Raw genomic sequence first — 22,461 nt, 5'->3', positions numbered from 1 at the left:
CAATTTGTACCTCTTATTAAGTTTCACAACAAGACCTGCTACTCTCTCGTTAATGCTATAGAATTCCTGTATGTTACCAGCTATTTCCTTATTAATCAGGAATCCGACTCCTAGTTCTCGTCTCTCAGCTAAGCCCCGCTAGCACAGTACGTGCCCACTTTTTAGCACTGTATATGCTTCTTTTGTCCTCCTAACCTCACTGAGCCCTATTATATCCCATTTACTACCCTCTAATTCCTCCAATAACACTGCTAGACTCGCCTCACTAGATAACGTTCTAACGTTAAACGTTGCCAGGTTCAGATTCCAATGGCGGCCTGTCCGGAGCCAGGTATTCTTAGCACCCTCTGCAGCGTCACAGATCTGGCCGCCGCCGTGGTCAGTTGCTTCGCGGCTGCTGGGGACTGAGGGCCGGGGTTTGATTGTTGTATTCATATGGGAGGTTGTGGCCAAGTACTGCACCAGGGTGGCCAATCCTGCTCTGGTGAGAGAGTGCGTTACCGGTTCTGGTCGCCGGGATCAGGCCGCACTCCAGGCCTGTTTGTGCAATTTTCTCAACACATGGTTTTTTTTTTATTATTTTCCGGTGGAGAATAGCGCGGCACCGGGATTTGAACCACGGTCCTCTTGCACGGGAGACAGATACTCTACCATCCCCGCAGTAGTTAAATTAAAAAATTAAATTATGAGGTTTTACGTGACAAAACCACTTTCTGATTATACGGCACACCGTAGTGGGGGACTCTGGAAATTTCGACCACCTTGGGTTCTTTAACGTGCACCTAATTCTAAGTACACGGGTGTTTTCGCATTTCGCCCCCATCGAACTGCAGCCGCCGTGGCCGGGATCCGATCCCGCGCCCTCGTGCTCAGCAGTCTAACACCATAGCCACTGAGCAACCATGGCGGGTCCCGCAGGAGTTGTACGCCTCATTTAACCTACAGTGGTGCCCTATTTGATCAGTCAAGGTTGACCAATCTGAGATCGGTTATACCGCACGGATGGCACTCGACTAGAGAACCTGGTATTTATGACTTGCACATGTGTCGTCATACCTAATTGAGGATGTATATATCTATATATATATATTTTTAAGAGGGTTCCCGTACAGTCATAAAATAAAGGAAAATACATTAAAAAGAAAGAAAAAAAATAGAAAAAAGGGGAAAAAAGGAACATGACAGGTGATTTGAACTCATGACCCTTGGATGTTGCCCGGAAAGATAGCTCAGTCGGTTGGTTCGTCAGGCCCCAGGTTACTTTCAAGCGCCATAGCTCCTGCTCCGAGCCCCATACTTACGTGGAAAGGGACTGATGTTGTCCGGGGCATAATAATTAATAATAATTTCTTAGGAAAAGGGGGGGGGGAAGATGAGGGGGGGAAATATGCGCTCACCGAGAAGGCATCGTCAGCACGAGACCACCACCGGGCACCTTACTGAGATGTGGGGGAACTTCGCGGCCGGAACGAAGCCTCCCTTCTCCGCCGGCCAAGAGGGGGAAACGCGCTTTCCGATCGCTCAAGGTTGCGCGGGCAGAATAGTATAGCCCTAGCGTCTAGGAAAAGCTTAAAAAGGTGCGAGGGCGGCACGCATAGCGTGGGGAGCTAGCCGCCAGAATAGCTATCTCAAGGACTGCTGCTGACGAGGGCGAAATACCTTCGTGTAATTATAATAAGCCTAATAGGACTACTTTCGAAAGAACAAAAAAAAAAGAAAGGAAACGGCCCAGAGGGCTATACTACGAGAGCTATGACTGATAATTTTCTATATATATATGTATTTATCTCATCTATGGGATCGCATGCACGCGTTGTTGCTTTGTCTCTAAGAATCAAGGAAAGGAAAGCAAAATTGCAGCGCCATGGTTTTAAAGCGCACCTGTGGTAGAGAAACGGAAGGCGATATAAGCGTGCGTGGCTATAATACACACACGAAAAACTGCTGCAAAATAGTTAGACTTGAGGGAAATCTTCGTTAACAAACGATAGCACAGCAATCAGCATTCGAATATAATTATAGCCCTAATAATAGTTGTAAATATTCATCTCATCTATGGGATCTAATGCGCGCGCTGTTGCTTTGTCTCTGCGTGTAGTAGTTAAAAGAGCCAGTTTAAGGCGATATAAGCGTGCGTGGCCATGATACGCACACGACAAACTGCCTTAAAATATTTAGACGTGAGGGGAAAGCTTCGGTAACAAACTATAACACGGCAATCAGCACTCGAATACGACGAGAGAAATTGTTGAGACATGGAAAATTCCCTTGAAATAAATATGGTTTGCGAGACAAATGCCTGTAAGTATTGAACCTCTTAAGAGATGAGATGATTCAACTTAGCATTAGATTCAACTAAATACGGTGTATGAAATATGCTCTTCTAGTAGGCTGTCTGTATAACCAAATGGAGCAAAACAAAATGAAGCCTCAGCACAGCAATCGCACGGTTCACAGCGACCAACTGCGCACCTGCATGCATGTCTGCACGTTATGTTTCGCTTTGGCTGTGAGCGTGTTTTTTGCACCGTGCCATGAGCTTTAGGCCACAGCATATGAGCATTTGACAGTACACAAGCAACCATTGTTTCCATGAGTTTTTCGAGTCAACTTACCTCTCTACCATGCTCGTGCTCCCGCAGGGGCGTCTGTGTCAGCAGGCATTTGGCGTGTTGCGACACCATGTTCCCGAGCACATGGGAGTTGGACCCCCCCGCGTCTAACCGTGCGCCCCCCCCCCCCGCGTCTAACCGTGCGCAGCTTAGCCGTGTCTGGGGAAAGGGGCATCCTGGGGGCTGAGCCAATGCCGGGTGTTTGGACCATTATGGTCCCCCGGTGGAGGCAACACACCTCTTCGGCCTCTGCTTCACATAGACGGCACCCCCGGACTGACCCACCTGGGGGAAATCGGTAGTTGCCTTTTCCTGTCTCTTTCTCCCTCCAATCTTCGTCTTTCTCTCACTTTCAATCTTTCCTCTCCTCTCTTTATTTTCGTGTTAATTCCGGCTTCGTAGGCAGCAAGGGTTAACCTTGTGCATTATATCCAGTCTTGGGTATATGTATTCGGTTATAGAGGGGTTGTACCGCTGGCGTGCGCAGAACTGAATGTTTTCCGTCCTGTGTCGTCCCCTGATTGGGCTCCATGGTGGGTGGCGGCCATCCCTGCCGAAAACACCATTCTACTAATGGCCACTTCTTTTCCCGAACTCCCTGATCGCCCTCAGAAATGAGGGCGCACCGAAGATATTTTCCAATTTCTCGGAAACAAACTGCCAAACTTCCCCCGATTCCATGTAGTTCATTCAAACAAACCTGAAAATACCGTGAGAATGATTTCTCCTTTCCTAGTGTCTAGGAATCTCACTGAAACTCTTGGTGCAGGCTATAAAGCAACGAAAATGGCTAGCGGCGATCTCCTTCTGGAACTCCGCGATCCGAAACAGTTCGAAAATCTTCCTAAAGTTCAGTCATTTGGGGAAATCCCAGTAACAATAACCCCACACCGAACTATGAACACCAGCCGTAGTGTTGTTTCTGACAGTGGTTTGATGGAGTTAACAGAAGTAGAACTGCTTGAAGGCTGGAGTGAGCAAAATGTGATCAGTGTTAAAAGAATCATGCTAAGGCGCGACGGGAAGGACATAAAAACCAAGCATCTTGTACTGAATTTCTCCTCAAGCATTCTGCCTGAGACACTCAAGGCTGGCTATGTAAAGCTACAAGTCAGGCCGTATGTTCCTAATCCCCTCCGCTGCTTCAAATGCCAGCGTTTGGGCCACAGTTCCCAGAACTGCCGAGGCCGGCCGACATGTGCAAAATATAGTTCCCGTGACCATGCCGCTGAAACGTGAAAACGCTCCACACTGCGTGAACTGTGATGGCGAGCATGCCGCATACTCGCGGTCATGCCCGTCTTGGAAGAAAGAAAAAGAAATAGTTACTATCAAAGTAAAGGAAAACATATCGTTCAAAGAGGCGCGCAGGCGGGTAGCATATCTTCCAAGCACCAGCTTTGCCGAAGTGGCGCGTCAGGGGGCAGTGCCACGATGGTCTCTGGCGGCTGTCCTACCCACACCCAGTGAGGCGGCAGTGATGCCATCCGCCCCCCCGGCGGCTGCAGCTAGCGCAGCTACGCCAAACCAGCAAACGGCGCCGGCAACGGCCGGCGCAGCCAAATCCCTCAGGGAACCCCATCGACCTCTGGGCTGGTGGGCCCAGGGTCCCTGCTTTCCAAGGCGGGACTCTCTCTGATAACTTCTCGCTCGCAAGAGTACGTGTCCGGCGTCTCACAAGAGGCAATGGACACTACACCTATCCCCAAGGCGCGCCAAGCGCCTAAGGAGCGGCAAGGCTCCCTCGAATGCTCCAGAAAGGGCAAAACCCCGATTACGGGGCCTCGAAAGAGCCCTGTAATTTAATCTCTGAAATCTCTGTAATTAATACTTCTGTTTCCGTACACACAGCACCTATTTACTTCAAATATGGATAGACAGATAATTCAATGGAACGTCAGAGGCCTTCTTCGAAACCTTGATGATGTACAAGAACTCATCCACACATACAATCCAAAAGTGCTGTGTCTACAGGAAACACACTTAAAATCGAAACACACAAATTTCCTCCTACACTATGTTATGTTTCGCAGAGATCGCGATGACGCTCTCACATCATCGGGTGGTGTTGCCATAGTTATTCAGGAAGGCATAGCGTGTCAACGTTTGCAGCTACAAACGCCTCTTGAAGCAGTGGCGGTTCGAGCTGTTCTCCTAAACAAACTTATCACTGTCTGCTTGCTCTACATACCCCCACATTACAAATTAACTAAACATGAATTTCAGTCCTTCATAGACGAATTGCCAGAACCTTATGTTGTCCTTGGGGATTTCAGTGCGCACAACTGCCTTTGGGTCGACAATCGTATAGATGCGCGAGGTCGTCTTGTTGAACAGTTCCTTTTTTCTTCTGGTGTGTGCCTTCTGAATAAGAAGAAATCCACATATTACTGTCTTGCAAACAAAACCTTTTCTTCAATTGATCTCAGCATAGTTTCTCCTTCTATTCTGGCTGAACTCGAATGGGAAGTTGCGAACAATCCTTACAGAAGCGACCACTTCCCCATACTATTAAGAACACTTAATAAAAACGAGTATCCACCACAGGCTCATAGGTGGAAGATTGACACAGATGACTGGGAAAAATTCCGAACTCTTACTAGCATCTCGTGGGATGATATGTCTTCTTAGAAATCGATGCTGCTGTGGAGTACTTTACAGCATTCATTATAGATGCCGCATCTAAATGCATATCTGAAGTAAGTGGCTTGGCATGTAAATGGCGTGTCCCGTGGTGGAACAACGATTGTAGGATTGCTCGTAAGAAACAAAACAAAGCGTGGGGGTTGCTACGCGCCTCTCCCACTGCGGAGAATCTTATCAATTTTAAAAAAGTAAAATCCCACTGCAGGCGAACCCGCCGACAGGCCAGAAGGGAGAGTTCGCAGAAGTTTTTATCGGGTATGAACTCTTATACAGATGAGGCCAAAGTCTGGAACAGGGTTAATAGGATAAGAGGGCGACAAACATACTCCCTCCCTTTGGTAAACACACAAGGCGATACCCTGCAAGACCAGGCAGATTCGCTTGGGGAGCATTTTGAGAGCGTGTCAAGTTCAACCAATTATTCACTATCGTTTCTCAAATATAAACAAATAGAAGAACGTAAGCCATTCACAAGAAAAAGTCGAGAGAATGAGCCTTACAACCGTCCTTTTAGTATTGCCGAGCTGTGAGCTGCCTTGATCACATGCAAGAGCTCTGCACCAGGACCTGATAGAATTATGTACGACATGATTAAGAACGTACATACTGATACACAACTGACTTTACTTGCACTTTTCAACATTGTTTGGGCTGCTGGATATCTTCCACTTGCATGGAGAGAAGCGAGTGTGATTCCCATTCTGAAGCAAGGTAAAGATCCTTCGTTGGCGTCAAGTTACCGCCTGATAGCCCTCACAAGTTGCATTTGTAAGCTGTTTGAGAAAATGATTAATCGGCGACTCATACATTTCCTGGAATTAAACCAAATGCTTGATCCCTTTCAGTGTGGCTTCAGAGAAGGGCGGTCCACAACTGATCACCTTGTGCGCATTGAGGGAAACATTCGCGATGCCTCTCTACATAAACAATATTTCCTATCCGTATTCCTCGGTATGGAGAAGGCGTACGGCACAACGTGGCGCTATGGAATCTTGAGAGACTTGTCGGGAATGGGCATCCGTGGCAATATGCTCACCCTAATAGAAAGCTATTTGTCCAACCGTACATTCCGCGTGAAAGTCGGCGATGTACTTTCATGTCCATTTATACAGGAAACTGGTGTACCCCAAGGAGGTGTGCTCAGCTGCACTCTCTTTATAGTTAAGATGAACACACTCCGTGCTTCATTACCACCAGTTATATTTTATTCCGTCTACGTAGATAACATACAAATAGGTTTTAAATCCTGCAACCTTGCAGTGTGTGAGAGGCAAGTACAACAGGGCTTCAACAAAGTGTCCAAATGGGCAGACGAAAACGGATTTAAAGTGAACCCCAAGACCTCTTGTGTGCTTTTCACAAGAAACAAACGGCTCATTGCAGATCCCAGTATCGAAATGTATGGTCAGCGAATACCTGTGAACAAAGAACACAAGTTCTTAGGCATCATACTTGATTCTAAACTAACATTTATTCCTCACATAAAGTATCTCAAGGTGAAATGCTTAAAAACAATGAACTTACTGAAACTTTTATCCCACACAACAGGAAATGTTTAATGAATCTTTACAAGAGCCTCGTTCGATCATCGCTGGACTACGGTGCTGTGATCTATCATTCTGCCACCCCGAGCGCGCTAAAGATGCTAGATCCGGTCCACCATCTAAGAATGCGACTGGCCACGGGCGCTTTCAGAACAAGTCCTATTGAAAGTTTGTATGTAGAATCAAACGAGTGGTCACTTCATCTGCAGAGAACATACATCAGCCAAACATATTTTCTGAAAGTGCACTCTAATCCTCAACATCCGTGTTTTAACACCGTTAACGATATGACATATGCTACACTCTTTCGTAATCGTCCCTCTGTAAGACAGCCCTTTTCACTTCGTGTGAGGGAGCTTAGTGATGAAATGTATGTCCCACTCTTCGAGCTTTGCCTAATGCATCTAGCCAGGCTGCTACCGCCTTGGGAGTGGCAGCTGATACAATGCGATACTATATCTTTCATGCAAGTTACAAAGGACGCTCCAGAGATTGAAATCCAAATGTATTTCCGGGAACTCCAGTACAAACACTCCTGCACGGAATTCTACACAGACGCATCGAAGTCACACGACAAGGTGTCCTATGCAGCCGTCGGTCCATCCTTCTCGGAATCCGATGTACTGCATCCGGAAACTAGTATCTTTACGGCTGAGGCCTACGCACTGCTGTCGGCCGTAAAGCATATAAATAAATCAAAACTCCAGAAAGCAGTTATATATACAGACTCCCTTAGTGTTGTGAAGGCCTTGATGTTTTTCTGTAACCACAAAAATCCGCTAATTAATGAACTCTACTCCGTGCTGTGTAAAGCATATATATCTAATCAACATGTGATTATATGCTGGGTGCCTGGACATAGGGGCATCGAGGGTAACGTTCTAGCGGACCAGATGGCCACATCAATTTCATTGCATGCAGTTAATCCTACTGCTTCGGTCCCTGTCACTGACCTGAAGCCTTTCTTAAGACGGAAACTGCGAAACCACTGGCAACGTATGTGGAACGCAGAAGTAAATAACAAACTGCATGTGATAAAGCCACAGTGAGGTTCTTGGCCCTCCGTAACAAAATCACGGCGTACAGATGTCCTATTTTGTCGCCTCAGAATAGGACATACATTTGGCACGCATAATTTTTTACTCACTGAAAATGATCCTCCAACCTGCGGTAGATGCGGGGAGAGGCTGACCGTCCTCCACGTCCTCCTGGAGTGCCGGGCAGCCGAATCTGAGAGAAGGAAACTTTCCCTAGCATACCAGCAGCACATACCCCTACATCCCTAATGCTACTCGGCCCTGAACCTTTATTTGACACCAACGCAGTCCTAAGTTTTCTGAAAGATGTTGTCTTGCATGTTGTTAGCCCCATATGTTCATAGTGGGTCCTCTCTTCAGAGGATGCCACTGTGATGTTTATTTCATATAGCACATGCCTCTAGGCCCTTGTGTTTCAAGGGCTCTGGCGAGGCAGCAGTGCTCCAAGTAGTTTTACCATCTCATATATTTTCTATTTTGAATCATACTTCTACGATAAATTTTAATGTTCATAGTATTCGTCATTAGTCATCGCCATAATTTTATAGCACGTAGATTTTACGCAATTTACAGCGACTATTTTTAGGTCCCTTTACAGCCAAGTCACATCTTCACAGAACTCATCATTCCACCGCGAAATCACTAACACTGTCTTGGCGCTCTTTGGCCATATCTGGCCCTTGCGCCACTAAACCACACACATTCATTCATTCATTCATTCATTTATGCTCCTGCCAGGTATATACACACTCTGAACCACCCCCCCGACTGGCGCACAAGACACTGAATTACTGACCTATTTCATTAACCTCGGTACCTTGCAAAATCTTTGAACATATAGTTTTCACTCACCTTGCAAATTTCCTTGAATCAAATACTTCTTTAGCTGTTATCAACACGGGTTCAGGAAATCATATTCTTGTGAAACACAACTATTAACATTTACAAATGACTTGCATGAGTTTTTGGACTCTGATTTTGCGACAGACTGTGTCTTTTTAGACTTTTCTAAAGCTTTTGATAAAGTTCATCACCAACTACTTATCTATAAGCTAAGCCTTCTAAATATTGACCCTTTAATATTCAAATGTATTTGTAGCTTTCTTTCTAGTCATACTCAATATATAACTATTGGTGACGACGACTCACCAGAGGTACGAGTAAAATCGGGTGCACCTCAAGGCTCTGTGTTGGCACGTTTACTTTTTCTGATTTATATTAATGACCTGCCTAATCAAATCACCAGTTCTGTTTGTTTATTTGCCAATGATTTTGTAATTTACCAGAAGATAACTAATGATTCTGACATGGTTACATTACAATCAGATTTAGATAACGTAGCAACCTGGTGCTCTCGCTGGCACATGAATCTTAACGCCTCAGAATATAAATTCATGAGACTCTCATGTAACCTAGTAACTTTTCTTAATTACTACGTTAACATGTCACTCGAATCAGTATCATGTTATAAGTACCTCGAAGCGCACATTACAAATAATCTCTCGTGGAAGTGACATATTGAACACATTCCATCCAAAGCTTATCGCATGCTGGGCTACCTGAAGTGCAATTTCCCGCTGGCACCTCCTTCTCTAAAGCAACAGTTATATGTCACCTACATTCAACCTAATCTAGAATACGCATCATCAATATGGGACCCTCATCAATTAATACTAATTAACATTTTAGAAGCTTTACGGAATCATTCCGTTTGTTTTATTCATAACAGTTACCAGCGCATAGCAAGCATAACTAGCATGAAACTTGCCCTCAATATATACCCCCTTACCAAACGCAGAAAAATCGCTCGCCTTTGTTTGTTCCATAAAATATACCATTTGGTTCCCACGCTCAAATCACGCTATATCGAACCAGCCTCTTTTACCTCTACACGCTTGAACCATCGTCATAAAGTGAACATCCCATCCCTACAGAACCTCTACCTATGGTAACTCATTTCATCCAAAAATATGCCAGGAATGGAATCACCTACCGGATCCACTAGTCTGTATTACTAACACCGACGACTCCCGTAAGGCACTTATTAACATTATCTAGTATACCTTGACTTTAATATATTTATGCGTGTAGAGTAGCTGTTTTTTTTTTTCTGACCAGTAGTATTTATGAGTTAGTTCCATTGTACTACTTACCCAATCTACAAACAGTATACTTTGTATTATGATTTATCTTCTATCAATATGTGCTTATCTTCTCACTCTAACTCTCACTACGCATTTATATTTAATCTGTATTACCCGTCTGTATTATATTGTGTCTCTATTTTATTGTGTCACTCTAACTTGCGTTATTTTCACACTGGACTATGCACTGTTATCTGATTATTGTCTTTTCTTCATTGTATAGTTATCTGTATCTATTAGCCCCTCCCCTCTGTAATACTTCATGTAAGCCCTGAAGGTACTATAAATAAACAAATTAATTAATAAATAAACAGCAGCAGCAGCAGCAGCATGAAAGCCAAAGGAAGAGGCAAATAAAGCTTCACTTTAAAATGTGCATGCAATTGATGATTAGGAAAGACGGTTATTGTTTTTGAGGTACAGTTGCCTAACGCAAAAGAGAATCCAATTTCTGCTTTTGTTGCTTTATAGTCTGGAATTTCATTGGACTATAGCACAATATGTCTAATTTTTTTTTTACGCAGTCTATCCCTCCTACAGCCATGCAGTGTTTGAAAATTACAGGTAGTGTGGAGCTGGTTCGTGGCAGTGACCTGGGAAACAGAAGGAATGCTGATGTGACGCTGCGCCTCTCTGCTGATGATCTGACCCTGATCCTATGCGGGAAGGAGTCTCCCATGCAGGTGTACATGGGTGGCCGCATTCAAGTCCAAGGCGATTGGTCTTGCCTGCGTCGTTTCATGGGCGTAATTGACAAATGCTCTACCGGCTAGAAGTTGCTTGTTTTTTCCAGGTCAAACCATTCAATTTACACATTGTAGCTTTTGCAATCTAATATTTAACAGTAATGTGAGCTGTATGCTTAAAAGCATCATTGTGCTTACACTTTGCCTGCTGATTTGCTGTACGGTTTGTTACAAGCACATAATATAGCAATGCTGAACTATGAGGACAAAATATTGTGAAGTAGCTCCAAATTATTTCATCCTTGGTCTCTATGAAGAAACTTATCTGATAGTAGTGTAACGTAGAGGAGTAGAGCTTGCTTCAACAATGCGTAAATCACAATGTTGTAGTCATTGGTGCACTTGTCAGCACATGTTATATATCTATGCAGCACAGCTTTTTTTTTTATGTAGTGGACTCCCTTTAAAACAATTGCTTAAGAAACACTCAAGATTAATTTGTCTTATCAGACATGTATCTGAACAGTAAAGCGCCAAGTTTATGCTACACACAACAAGGTGCCAAAAATTTATTAGCTTATCAGAAAATTGATCTAAACAGAGGTGGTCTTAAAAGCTGTTTACTGTGTTATAAACTTACACAGTCGAGCGCCTTTACAACTAATGCTTCTACAACTAAATAACCTGTATAACAAAGGTATAATTGTGTCCCAATTCTATTGTAAGCAGTGTGGTGCGCGACCTTTATACCGAAGTGACCTGTGTAACGAACGATTTCGGAGGCCCCAAGTACTTAATTATAAAGGCATTCAACTGCAGCATTGCACTTGACAGAAGATTGATGTCATTGTATGCTTCCCTTCAAAACCTGTGATTTGCAGAGATTTATTAACGTGGAAAAAAAAAGCAAGAGCTCTTTATCGGTCAAAATCTTTTCCATGTTGCCAAACACTTGTAGCGCGAGCATACTTAAGCAGATCAGTGGTGTCATTCTCAGACATGCATTGTGTGCTAGTCATCTTGATGGCTTTATTTTGTGTCATGATTTCTGAAATTTAGATAAAATGTGATCTGAAATACTAGCATTTGTAGTGATAAACACATTCCATTCTTGGTTGTGTGAGCACACACCCAAAGTTCACCCTCGCTCTAACAGTGCTCTGAGTCATATACCTAGTCACTGCTTGAACAGTATTGGAAATGTTAATTTCAAGAAGAATATGCTTCCCATTTTAAGTTGTGTACATCTTAATGTCAGTGGTGTTCTCTTTTTTTTTTTGAAAGTTTGTTATAAAGCTTTTACAGTGCTTACATTGTGAAGAGTGCAGGCATTTTAAGGTTTAACACCTCATTCTTCATTCACATTTCAGCATCTTCCATCAATAACATTTCAAATGTATCTTCTTGTGTTTACCATGTTGGATCATAAGTACAGTATTGTCTGAGAACCACTACCAACAAGCAAAAAGTTATTTCTGACTTGGGATAGAGCATGGTCAAAGCTGTGTGCAAACCATTCGTTTTCGTATTTATTTATTATTTATTTTTTAAACATGTATAATCTTGCTTTATATTATAACAATATTCTGAGCAATATTGAAGATTTTTGTGAGCAGCAACAATTTCTTTATAAATGTGTAGCAGTATGGTAGATTTAAAAAAGTGCAGTGCTTACTTTTTCTTCTTGTTTTGGCAATTGAAGTGCACTTAGAGAAGTACTGACATGGTACTTGTGACTGTTCATTTTTTTCATTAAATGAAGGTCCTGGACCTCTAAATTCTAGAAAAAATGCTGGAAAGCCTCAAAGCACTTTAAATAATATAACAGCCAGTTTTGGTTTCGTTTCTATTGTTCATGACATCACAATGCAGAAGGGAGAAGACGTTGCGAGGTTTTGACACTCTTTATCTGCTGTGTTGCTACGTCAGACCCCACAACGAGTAGCAGCATAAGAGGCAACTGAGTAAACCAAAACAAGTGTCAAAATGTCACAATGTCCTGCACTTTTGTGACCGCATTCTGCTTCATGAAATCACAACCCAGCAACTGCTTCAAAAATGAAAACAAAACTGGCCGTGTAGCAAAGCTATTACATTAAATTATGTAAGATACTCTGAGGCTTGTCAGTATATTTTCTAGGGCTTAGAGGTATATATATATATATATATATATATATATATATATATATATATATATATATATATATATATATATATATATATATATATATATATATATATATATATATATATATATATATATATATATATATATATATATCCCACAGTGACTGTTTACAGGTTGAATTATGTGGGATACCACCCTTTAAAGGAATACTGACATATTTAGTCACTATAAGCTATATATATATTTTTTTTTCTGGTTATTTTAGAGTATCAAACACCATTTGAATGCAGGGAGATCTTGTGCATTACTGTTATTATTACTATGGCAAAGTAGGTTCGCAGAGCGCATAGTAGGTGCATTCCGGGCATAAACTGGATGACACAACAGTCTATGCTTAGTAAACCAGCCTCCACCTCCGAACTCTTGCGTTGCAATGATTATCACAGCCTTGAAACATGCATCTTTTTCGCTACACTTCTTTTTTGTTCTCTTTCCTTTTTTTTTCTTTTCTTTTTTAAAGTAAACATTAGGAACTTTCATTACTCTCTTTGTCGCTATAAGGTAATAGTTTTTATTTTATTTTTTAAGTTTGCTATACCAAGGACTATGCATAACAGTATTTTACGTGAGTGATGGGTGAGAACAAAAATAAAGTTTAAAGTGCCATTCACCAGGTCTGACCATTTTAAGCTAGCCATTTCACTGTCAGGTCACAATGGCAGATGATGATGGGAGAAACGAGATGAACGAACACATCACATAGGTGCTACCATCACACGCACGAGTCCAGGCACATGTCACCTAAGAAACGTGAAAAAGCATGCATTGCCTCTGTCATCCGCCAACTCTGGTTGTGCGCCTAGCAGGAGGTCCTCCCATAGTGGTTTGCTGTCTAAATGCCTCAAGGTAGCTTCCAGTGTCAGTCTTTCGCACGCATACACAGGGTGCACCACGAGCACATGGTCTATAGTCTCAACAGCGCCATTAACCGGTAAAAATGAAGCGTAATTGTACTGGGTAATTTTTTGTGTTCTCGATCTCCAATATTGGTGCTAAAAAATCGTACGAAACAGTATTGCATCAACAAGGTTCTACTGTACTCTTTGTTCACAAATACTACTAACATTTTTTGTGCAACTTATTTGTATAGGAATAACTATTTCATATTGTTTGGTAACATGCTGGTACCTGAAGTTGGCAGTGTAAACGTTCTTACACAGTTTATCATTTTGGCTTAAACTCACTCTCACAAACCTAGAATGTTGTTCCTTTTTTGTTATCTCTTGCCTTGTAACGTAGACTGTCTTCACCCCCATCTCCCCTTAATGCGGAATTCGTGAAGTAGTTTTCGTGTGTGCTCTGGCCGGCATCACACCTGTTCACAGTACTTTTCTCAAAAAGAAAATGCACCTTGCAGAGAGACATCCAAGTAAATATAGGGTAACCATTGTATATAAATGTTGTCAGTACTGTTATGGCATTGCTTGTACGATTAACACCGTACTGACTTTGGCTGGTTTGTATATCGGTAAGTAGCAGATTTTTACAGCATGGCACAAGACACAAAAGCAACCTCAGTGATAGAGCTGTGTCTAAAATCAAATGCTATATTTCGAGAAACAGCATATAAAGGAATATGAAATGGGCACACAAGAAAAGGAAATAGTATCGGCATTATGGATAATGCAGTTCTTTTGTCAATAGATGTAGGAACTGCCAGCTGATCATGCATCATCATGTGTCAAGATACATGAAGCATCGAATACCTTGTGGGCACACTTTTCACAGTTCTTTCTTGCTACATTGTTGTTTTCAAAGAGTAATGCAGCTGCGCCTCTGACAATGGGGGATAAGATGACTGTAGGAGAATCCTTTTAGTTAATCGGCATGTTCCTGTAGGTGGCCGTTGATACTTCTTTCTGTTTTCCCGATGTAGCAATGATTGCACATAAGCAAAATTTCACAAACAATGTGCGTACAACATTCAACAAAACAGCAAGCATGTCTTTTAAAAGGGTATGGCCGCTTCTTGGTTTCTTATTTTATTCATCCTCCTGTACAATCCATTAAGCTTGTTGGGCATGCTAAAAATTATGTTCACTGTGACGTTTGCCACCATTTCTGTTATGTAAAGAGACATGCAGTGTACATAAAAGATATTGGCAGTCCTTGGTTTAGAAGGCTGAAATAATTTCTTTCTTGATGTGAAAGCATCAAATGGCCCATTGAGTGAAAACACCAGTGTCTGTAGCAGCTAAGTGGCACATAAATTCTCGTTGGCTGCGATGCCACATCACGGGCGTGCCTCAACGGAGCAGATATGATGCCGCAGGGCAAGATGGGTTGTCGTTGCCGAGGCGCTCATGTGACGCATGCGTGCGGGTGCCGCCATATCACTCTAAGAAGCCAGCATACAGTCTGCATCTCTCTCACCCCCCACTGGCATTAGCTCTGCTGCTTGCTTCGTCTCTCGTCGCACAGGATATCGGTGGCATGCGGTGTTGGCACTGTACGCTGCTGCTTCCTGGCTCAGGCAGTATGTACTGCTGTGGTGTGCATTACTTGCAGCGCACAACTCCAAGTGCTCAGTGGTATTCAATTGGACATTAATGCTATCGTATTCACAACTCGAGAAGTGCTTAGGTGCCCTCACATTTTTTTCTTACCAGTTTTTATTACCACTTATTATGCTGCCTCCAAAGATAAAGCATTTGGTTGTTCAGTGCTCAGTATCCGTGGTTCCTTCTGGGTCCTGTTTTGTGCTGTTAAAGTCTGCTTTTCCTTTGCATGGCCTCTGTGAACATTGTTTAGTTCGGCACTAAGCTCACATTTAGCAGTTAGTGGGAGCTAAGTGCATTGTCTTCAGAAGCATCTGATGCATTTAAAATTGTTTTTGTTACATCAAGATTCAGTAGTGTAGTGCTTATTTGCAAACTTCTGACAGGACAGCTTCCTTAGATTACAGTAATTGTAGGCACAGCATAACAGTGCTATTGAATGACCACCAATGTATTTTGTCATAGATACAAGAAAGTTTACTTGAAATCTGCTCCAACATATGGCACATAAAGCTGAAGGTTACATTGCAATGTTTGCCCTTTAACTCATAATTAGAAGCTAACGGCATGTTCTGGAACAAAAAGTTGATATGGCAATTTCACATGTTCTTATTGTCATAGTTACCATCATAATAAATTCTGCAGCTGCAGGACATCATTCCATTATATTTGTGTTAACATTAGTCATCGGTGTTTTCATTAGAAGCTACATTACTTAAGTGCATAGATGTACACCCCATCGCAAGAAAAGTAAAGGCCAGCCATCAGTGGCGAGCAGTGTGCATCTGGCCTTTACTTTTTTTGAAATGGATTTTACCTCAGCTTTCTGTACATAGATTATGATTAGGCTGACATTTATTACACTAAGGTGGCTCAACACATGGAACATTCTTAATAGTCATTCCTGCCTGAAGTGAGAACAGTTATGTTGTAATGCGTTAACTTAGAAGGAGAATGTTCTGAGATTACTTTGTAAGAATAGCAATGGTCTTGTAAGATTACTTTGTAAGAATAGTGATGTTATTGTATTTTATATTATTTGCTATGTACATACTTCAGCCCACATGGGCTTAATGACATTACTTAAGAATCCGGGGCATATCCAGGTGGGCGCACACTGGGCATGCGCCCCCTACCCCCCTTCCCCCGAAATTTCTGTGTACCAGGATACGTGGCATAAAACGATGTGTGACAACACCTGCTTGCCTCCCCCTCCACGCCCAGGTCAAGTGCATGCCTCCCCCCTCAAGAAAAAAAAATGCTTGGCTACACCACTGTTAAGAATATTGATGTTCTGATGAGATTACTTTTGAGCCATAATTTTTAAGAAAACATTTTAGTTCTTTCCATTCATGGGTGGCAGAAATTTTGCACAAATGGGCCCTTTGTTTTGCAGTGAATAGTGCCAATAATATTAGCACATAAGTGCTGTGTACCTGTATGCATGTGGTTTTATTTTTAGCATACTCTTTCCTTATTGCAATCTTTTAAACATTTGGACTCGGTCCTGTGACTTTGTTGTGAAATTAAAAAAAAAAACAGGTATTCAATCCCTTATGAATATTCTGCTTTTCCTATGCAGTGCTGACTTGTCTTGTCTGGTTTGTTGTGCGATTGTGAGGTACTTGTTATGATGTGCTTGTTGATACAGAACACTTTTAGTATGTTGTTAAAGGTTCGTGACATAAAATGAAATTCATTTTCGTACAATTGTGTGTAGTCATGCATTACCTATTCAGTCCTTGAAAGTGTTTAGTCTAAAAGGAAACTGCTTTGCAAAGCGGGGCCACGTTTTGTTTTATTCCTTCCAGAGAATCTTGCTTGAGTGTTCTTTTCAGTGCATGGATAATTGTCAGGACTGCATCTCCACTGCTCTTAGCTGAGGAAAAGGTAGTGCTTGCTGAATATGCAGAATTGTTTACATGTACATGTTGCCACCACTGTGTTCCTTTCATCACAGCTGGTTTGTATGTTTTTTAAAATTTATTTTGTAATCAAATGTTTTGTTTTGATGTTTTTTCATCCGTCTGAATGACGAATAGTGACGGGGAAAAAACATCATGCCCTTTTTTTCTTTTTCCAAAGCTGAATGCATTCATCTTTTATTTGCCCAAGTTTCTTGTAATTGGTACTACATATTTAGCTGAGCATGTTCTGGGGATCATGATGTGTCCAATGTTTTTGTGTGTGATTTATGTTGTCTGGTTTTCTTCAGTAAGAGTTCATGCACTCTCTTTGCATTTAAATTGTTTGCTGTTATTTGAAAAGCAGAGGGATGTTGCTGAGGGAAGCTCTGTTTCCCAGTAGTGAACATTGAAAGATACTAAGTGAGTCCTCTTAGGATGATAATTTAAGACCTTTATGAACTTTTAAGTGCACTCACTGTGGAAATTTTTTCTCATTGTCTCGATTCATGTGCATCATAACCCTCGTGTGGGCCGCATATCATTTGCCTAGGGAGCATGTGGTTTACTAGTGGGCCATCGGTGAGCCAAGGATTTTCTGTGTGCTTTGGGGTTGTTTGTGTTGTTTGAAATCATGTTCAGCAAAAATGTTTCCCCTGTATTAATTTTTGGCAAGATGTAGCTCCCACGGTACATGAAAGGCATAAATACTCTGCCACACTGCAGGAATATACAGCGTGGCTTACCGATGACTAGCAGAACAGTGAACTTCTAATTATAAAAATGAGGTGTAGGGGAACTAAGCCATGTCATTGTGGTTTAAGGGCACTCATGGGTTTAACCATAAAAAAAGTAGCATACGCTTCAAGTGGTCAGTCGATGCTTAACACCTGAAGCAGAGCAGGAAAGAGCTTCCTTCTGACTTGCTGGTAACCCCTGTCACCTGGTATGTTGCTCCCAAACATTTCCCTGTGCAAGCTTTGCTACATCATGAGCCGATACCGGCATTACATCTGAATCAGACCAAAGTGGCAACTGGTTGGATCCTAGCTGCTGGGCTCTAGATAATGTTGAACAGCATTCAAGCAGCTGTTATGATGTGCTTTGTAAGATCTACTGGCTCTCTTGAACACTGTACTGAGACATAAATGTTGAGTCTACTAACACAGTGGTGCCATTCAAAGTAGATGTGCATGCAGTTCCCACAGCTTTTTAGTTACTCCATGACTAACAATTTATTCTTACTTTGTTAATGCACTGACATGACTATGGCACCAATTGTGCCAAATTGCACCAAAAGGCTTGTATTGTTTGCTAAGTCTGCTACTTTAATGAAACATTAATATTCTATGCCAAGCCCAATAAGGCTGTTGTCACTTTTCAGAAACAATGTGTCATTTTCATTTAAATTAAACACCCCTTTTTGGTGATTGCCATATTACAAATGTCAAAAATATGTATGTGGTGCATATAAAGAGCAAGGTTATCCTTGTGCTAATGTAACTTTGGTATGGCTTCGTCTTATTTCTTCCCGTGTACTTAGATTTAGGTGCAAATTAAAGAAGGTGAGGTGGTCCAAATTTCCGGAGTTCCCCACTACGACATGCCTCATAATCAGAACATGGTTTTGGCACATAAAACCCCATAACTTAATATTTTTGATAACCTTATTTCTTTTCACTTCCAACTTGCTGAAGCATCACTGTCTTTCATATTTATCCTTGTTTCAAAGCCGCAGTCATTGCAGAAGAGATTGCGTGTGATGCTTCAAATAACAGTGTGGCTGTTGTTATCAGTTCATTTCTGACCGGTTTCAATGTAGCATGATGCTCCATACCAGATTTTTGTTGTTGCAAGAAGTTTTCATGTTTGTATCGTACCGACGTATCTACTGACAGATCATGAGGTCATGTGCAAGCTTGAAACTGATGTTGCAAATTGAGTTTCTAGATGGTGAGCTAAATGTTCCTGGTGTATTTGATACTAACAAAACTGTCTCAGGTTTATTGTGACTATGAATAATGATATATTCCTTCTGAAGACTAGCGAAATGTCGTAACTGTCCGTGACAGCTCACTTACAAAACAAGCTGCTTTCATGTCTGTGGCACTTTGTTAAGCCTTATAGATGCCTTCTCTGTTAAAAAAAAAGCAGCAGTTGGTTGAAGAGCTGCTGTTGCGCACTTTTGGTGTCCAGTGGTAAGCATTCCACCACTGCATGGCAAGTGAACATGGCATCTGCAGCACATAAAGTGTGCAGGAAGTGGCCTGTGTGATTCTGCTCTTTGGTGCACAACTGTTACACCTCATGCTGCAGAGCACAAGATGAAAGTAGTACTTGAAAAAGTGTGACAGCTGGCTTGCATGATAAGCACAGTTGTTCTTCTGAAAAATTACGTGGTTTGCAGTCAATATTAATCATAGAAAATGATGAGTGATGGGTAGAGGTTTCAGTTATCTATTGCATCAGCATAGTTTCATGTCATAAATGGTGTACTGAACTATTTTGGAGCCCCATTGGAATCTTGCACATCTGTGCTTAGCTGTAGCACATATTTCAGCAAATTGGGAACCATGGATGAGCAACAGCTGTCCTTCGACTGCATACATGTTTGAAATCATAGCTGGACTTGTCATCTGTATATTTTGACAAAAATTGGTTGACTATGTGTACTTGTTGCCTTCGGGAAAAGAGTTTATCAGGATCATTAAATGCTTTATTGTAGAGTTTTAAATTGTGGCGCAGATGTGGGAAGAAGATGTTCTTTTATGTGATAAATTATTCAGTCAATATCTGGTTGTATAATTGTTACCGATGTGCATGTGTGAGGTACATGTCAGGTTTTCAGTCTGCTCGCCCCTCTTGGCATAAAATGCTGGAAAGCCAGAAAAAAAACTTTTTGTTAACCAATTCTAAAAAGATTTAGTAAAAAATGTGTCGTGAAGCAAATAACTTTAGCAAAGGATATGCATTAGAATTCTTAAAATTTTCAGTTGTTAATTGGCATTGGTGTAGGGGGCTTCAGCAATATTGAAAGTTAGCATTCTCTGTTAATGTTTAACGTAAAACGAAGCCAAAGTCAGCCTATTAAAACCCTTAAGCTAAAAAAAAATTTATAGTTTTTTGTCGTGATTTCTATAAATTCTTCTTTTTTCTTCACTGCAGAAGTCTAAGTTGTTAAATTGACAAGCGGTACTTATTTTTTAAAATTTACTTTTGAGTTTCCTAGTAGCATTATTATGCTTAGACATTCTGCTTATTATATATAAATCTCGAGAACACTGTATAATCCTGCTCTTTCAGACATTATATTTACATTCAATCTTATTCAACTTGTTCACACACCCACTCGAGTCCAAGGTTCCTCAAGTTCGATACTGGATCTGGTTTTTGTTAGTGATTATTTTCCCTCAGCCACAACAGATATTGAAATCCTAGACGGAGTGTCAGACCACAAACTTGTGTTGTGCACTCTGCCTTTTGTTGTTCCCTCAAATATAACATGTGACGCAACACAAATACTGTCATTTAGTAAGACAAATGACGCAGCCATTATGACATATCGCGTTCACGAATATGCCAACTATTTTGATCTGTGCATGAATGAATCATCAACCATCGATGAATTATGGGTGCAGTTCAAGGCTCATGTCAGGCATTGCATTGTTCATTTTATTCCCACCGTAAGAAAACGCACTAAGAAACAGAACCCATGGATTACACATGATGCTATTCACTTAAAACATAAAATCAAATGCATAACAAAATCGAACAAGACATGTATGATTCCTGACTATCACACTCATTTCAGTTCTCTAACTCAGTCATTAAAAAGTAATGTAAAGGAACACAAACAGCACTACTGCAGCACCACACTGAATGGGTTCATTAAAACTTCACCCCACAAGTTCTGGTGATATATAAGCTCCCAATGGTCATATAGTACGGCAGGATCTACTAAAATTGATGCCGACTCCAACAGTCACTTTCAGTCAGTGTTTATGCATGATAACGGCTCTAGTCCGCTTAGTACACTAGGAAGTGCATGTGAAAACACACTGATAGATTCTCCAACAATATCCAAAGCGGGAGTACTCACACCTTTGTTAAACATTGATGAGAAAAAATGTTACGGACCAGATGGAATTCCAAATATGTTTCTGAAATGATTTGCCGAGCCTATCAGTAACTACCTCTGTTTAATATATAAAAAGTCACTAGATGGTTGTCGCCTTCCAGCACAGTGGAAGGTGGCAAAAATTATTCCAGTACATAAATCGGGTAATGTTTCATCTGCGACTAACTATGGGCCCATATCCCTCACATGCACATGTTGTAAATTATTAAAGCACATTATTTTAAAATTCATGACAAATTTTGTTGAAGCCAATAAAATACTCCATAGAAACAAACACTGATTTCTCAGTGGCTTTTCGACGGCGACACAATTGATAGAAATAATTCATGATATTGCACAATGCCTCAATATCCAGTCACAAACCGATACCATTTTCTTAGATCTATCAAAGGCCTTTGATCGAGTATCCCTTGTTAAACTCCACTTTAATCTCATAAATATATTTGGTGAGGACCACTGATACAGTGGATATATAATTACCACTGTGACCGCTATCAGTTTGTGCAGTATGATCACCGCACCTTGCAATTAGTTCGCATTCTTTCAGGAGTCCCTCAAGGGGCAGTTTTAGCTCCACTTTTGTTTCTGTTGTGCATAAATGACATTCCAAATGAACCTGATGTAAAAATTCAACTATTCGCAGATGATTGCATGCTGTACACAGAAATACAGGACGCTAGTGATCACGAAAGACTGAGCAATGCCTCAGGAGAGATAGGTGAGTGGTGCAACAAATGGCAGATTACGATTAGTTTAGGCAAAACAGTTTCTATGTCGATAAGAAAAAAATCAGAACTTGACTATGTGTACTCATTGAATAACACAAATATCTGAAGTGTGACTGAATATCGGTACTTGGGTGTTTTAATTACTTTTGACCTAAATTGGATGTGATTGTGCATGTCCAGAGCATAACCAGCAAAGCAATGTTCGAATTGTTCTTTCTTAAGAGCGCCCTGCGTCACTCTGCGAGTGATACAAAACATTTAGCCTACGTCAGGTTCATCTGACCAGTTCTGGAATATGCGAGCATAGCCTGGTTACCTTACACAAAAGATAATGTC

At 41.4% G+C, this 22,461-nt stretch overlaps 1 protein-coding gene across 2 annotated transcripts in view; it reads left to right on the top strand.

Moving 5' to 3' along the window:
* LOC135907718 (stomatin-like protein 1) overlaps positions 1 to 12,825 on the top strand; it is a 122,890-nt gene extending 110,065 nt beyond the window's left edge. The window contains exon 9 of one of the 2 annotated variants that reach the window (XM_065439438.1): positions 10,548 to 12,825. In XM_065439438.1, coding sequence (XP_065295510.1) covers positions 10,548 to 10,756 — 209 coding nt within the window. In that variant the 3' untranslated portion in view covers positions 10,757 to 12,825. The remainder of the gene's footprint in view (positions 1 to 10,547) is intronic. The other variant, XM_065439439.1, reaches the window with a different exon arrangement.
* The last annotated feature ends 9,636 nt before the right edge of the window (positions 12,826 to 22,461 follow it).

This window comes from Dermacentor albipictus, chromosome 1, assembly GCF_038994185.2.
Source record: "Dermacentor albipictus isolate Rhodes 1998 colony chromosome 1, USDA_Dalb.pri_finalv2, whole genome shotgun sequence".
Taxonomy (NCBI): Eukaryota; Metazoa; Arthropoda; class Arachnida; order Ixodida; family Ixodidae; genus Dermacentor; species Dermacentor albipictus.
The sequence above is the reverse complement of the archived record's forward strand: the minus strand, read 5'-3'. Positions and strand labels throughout refer to the sequence as shown.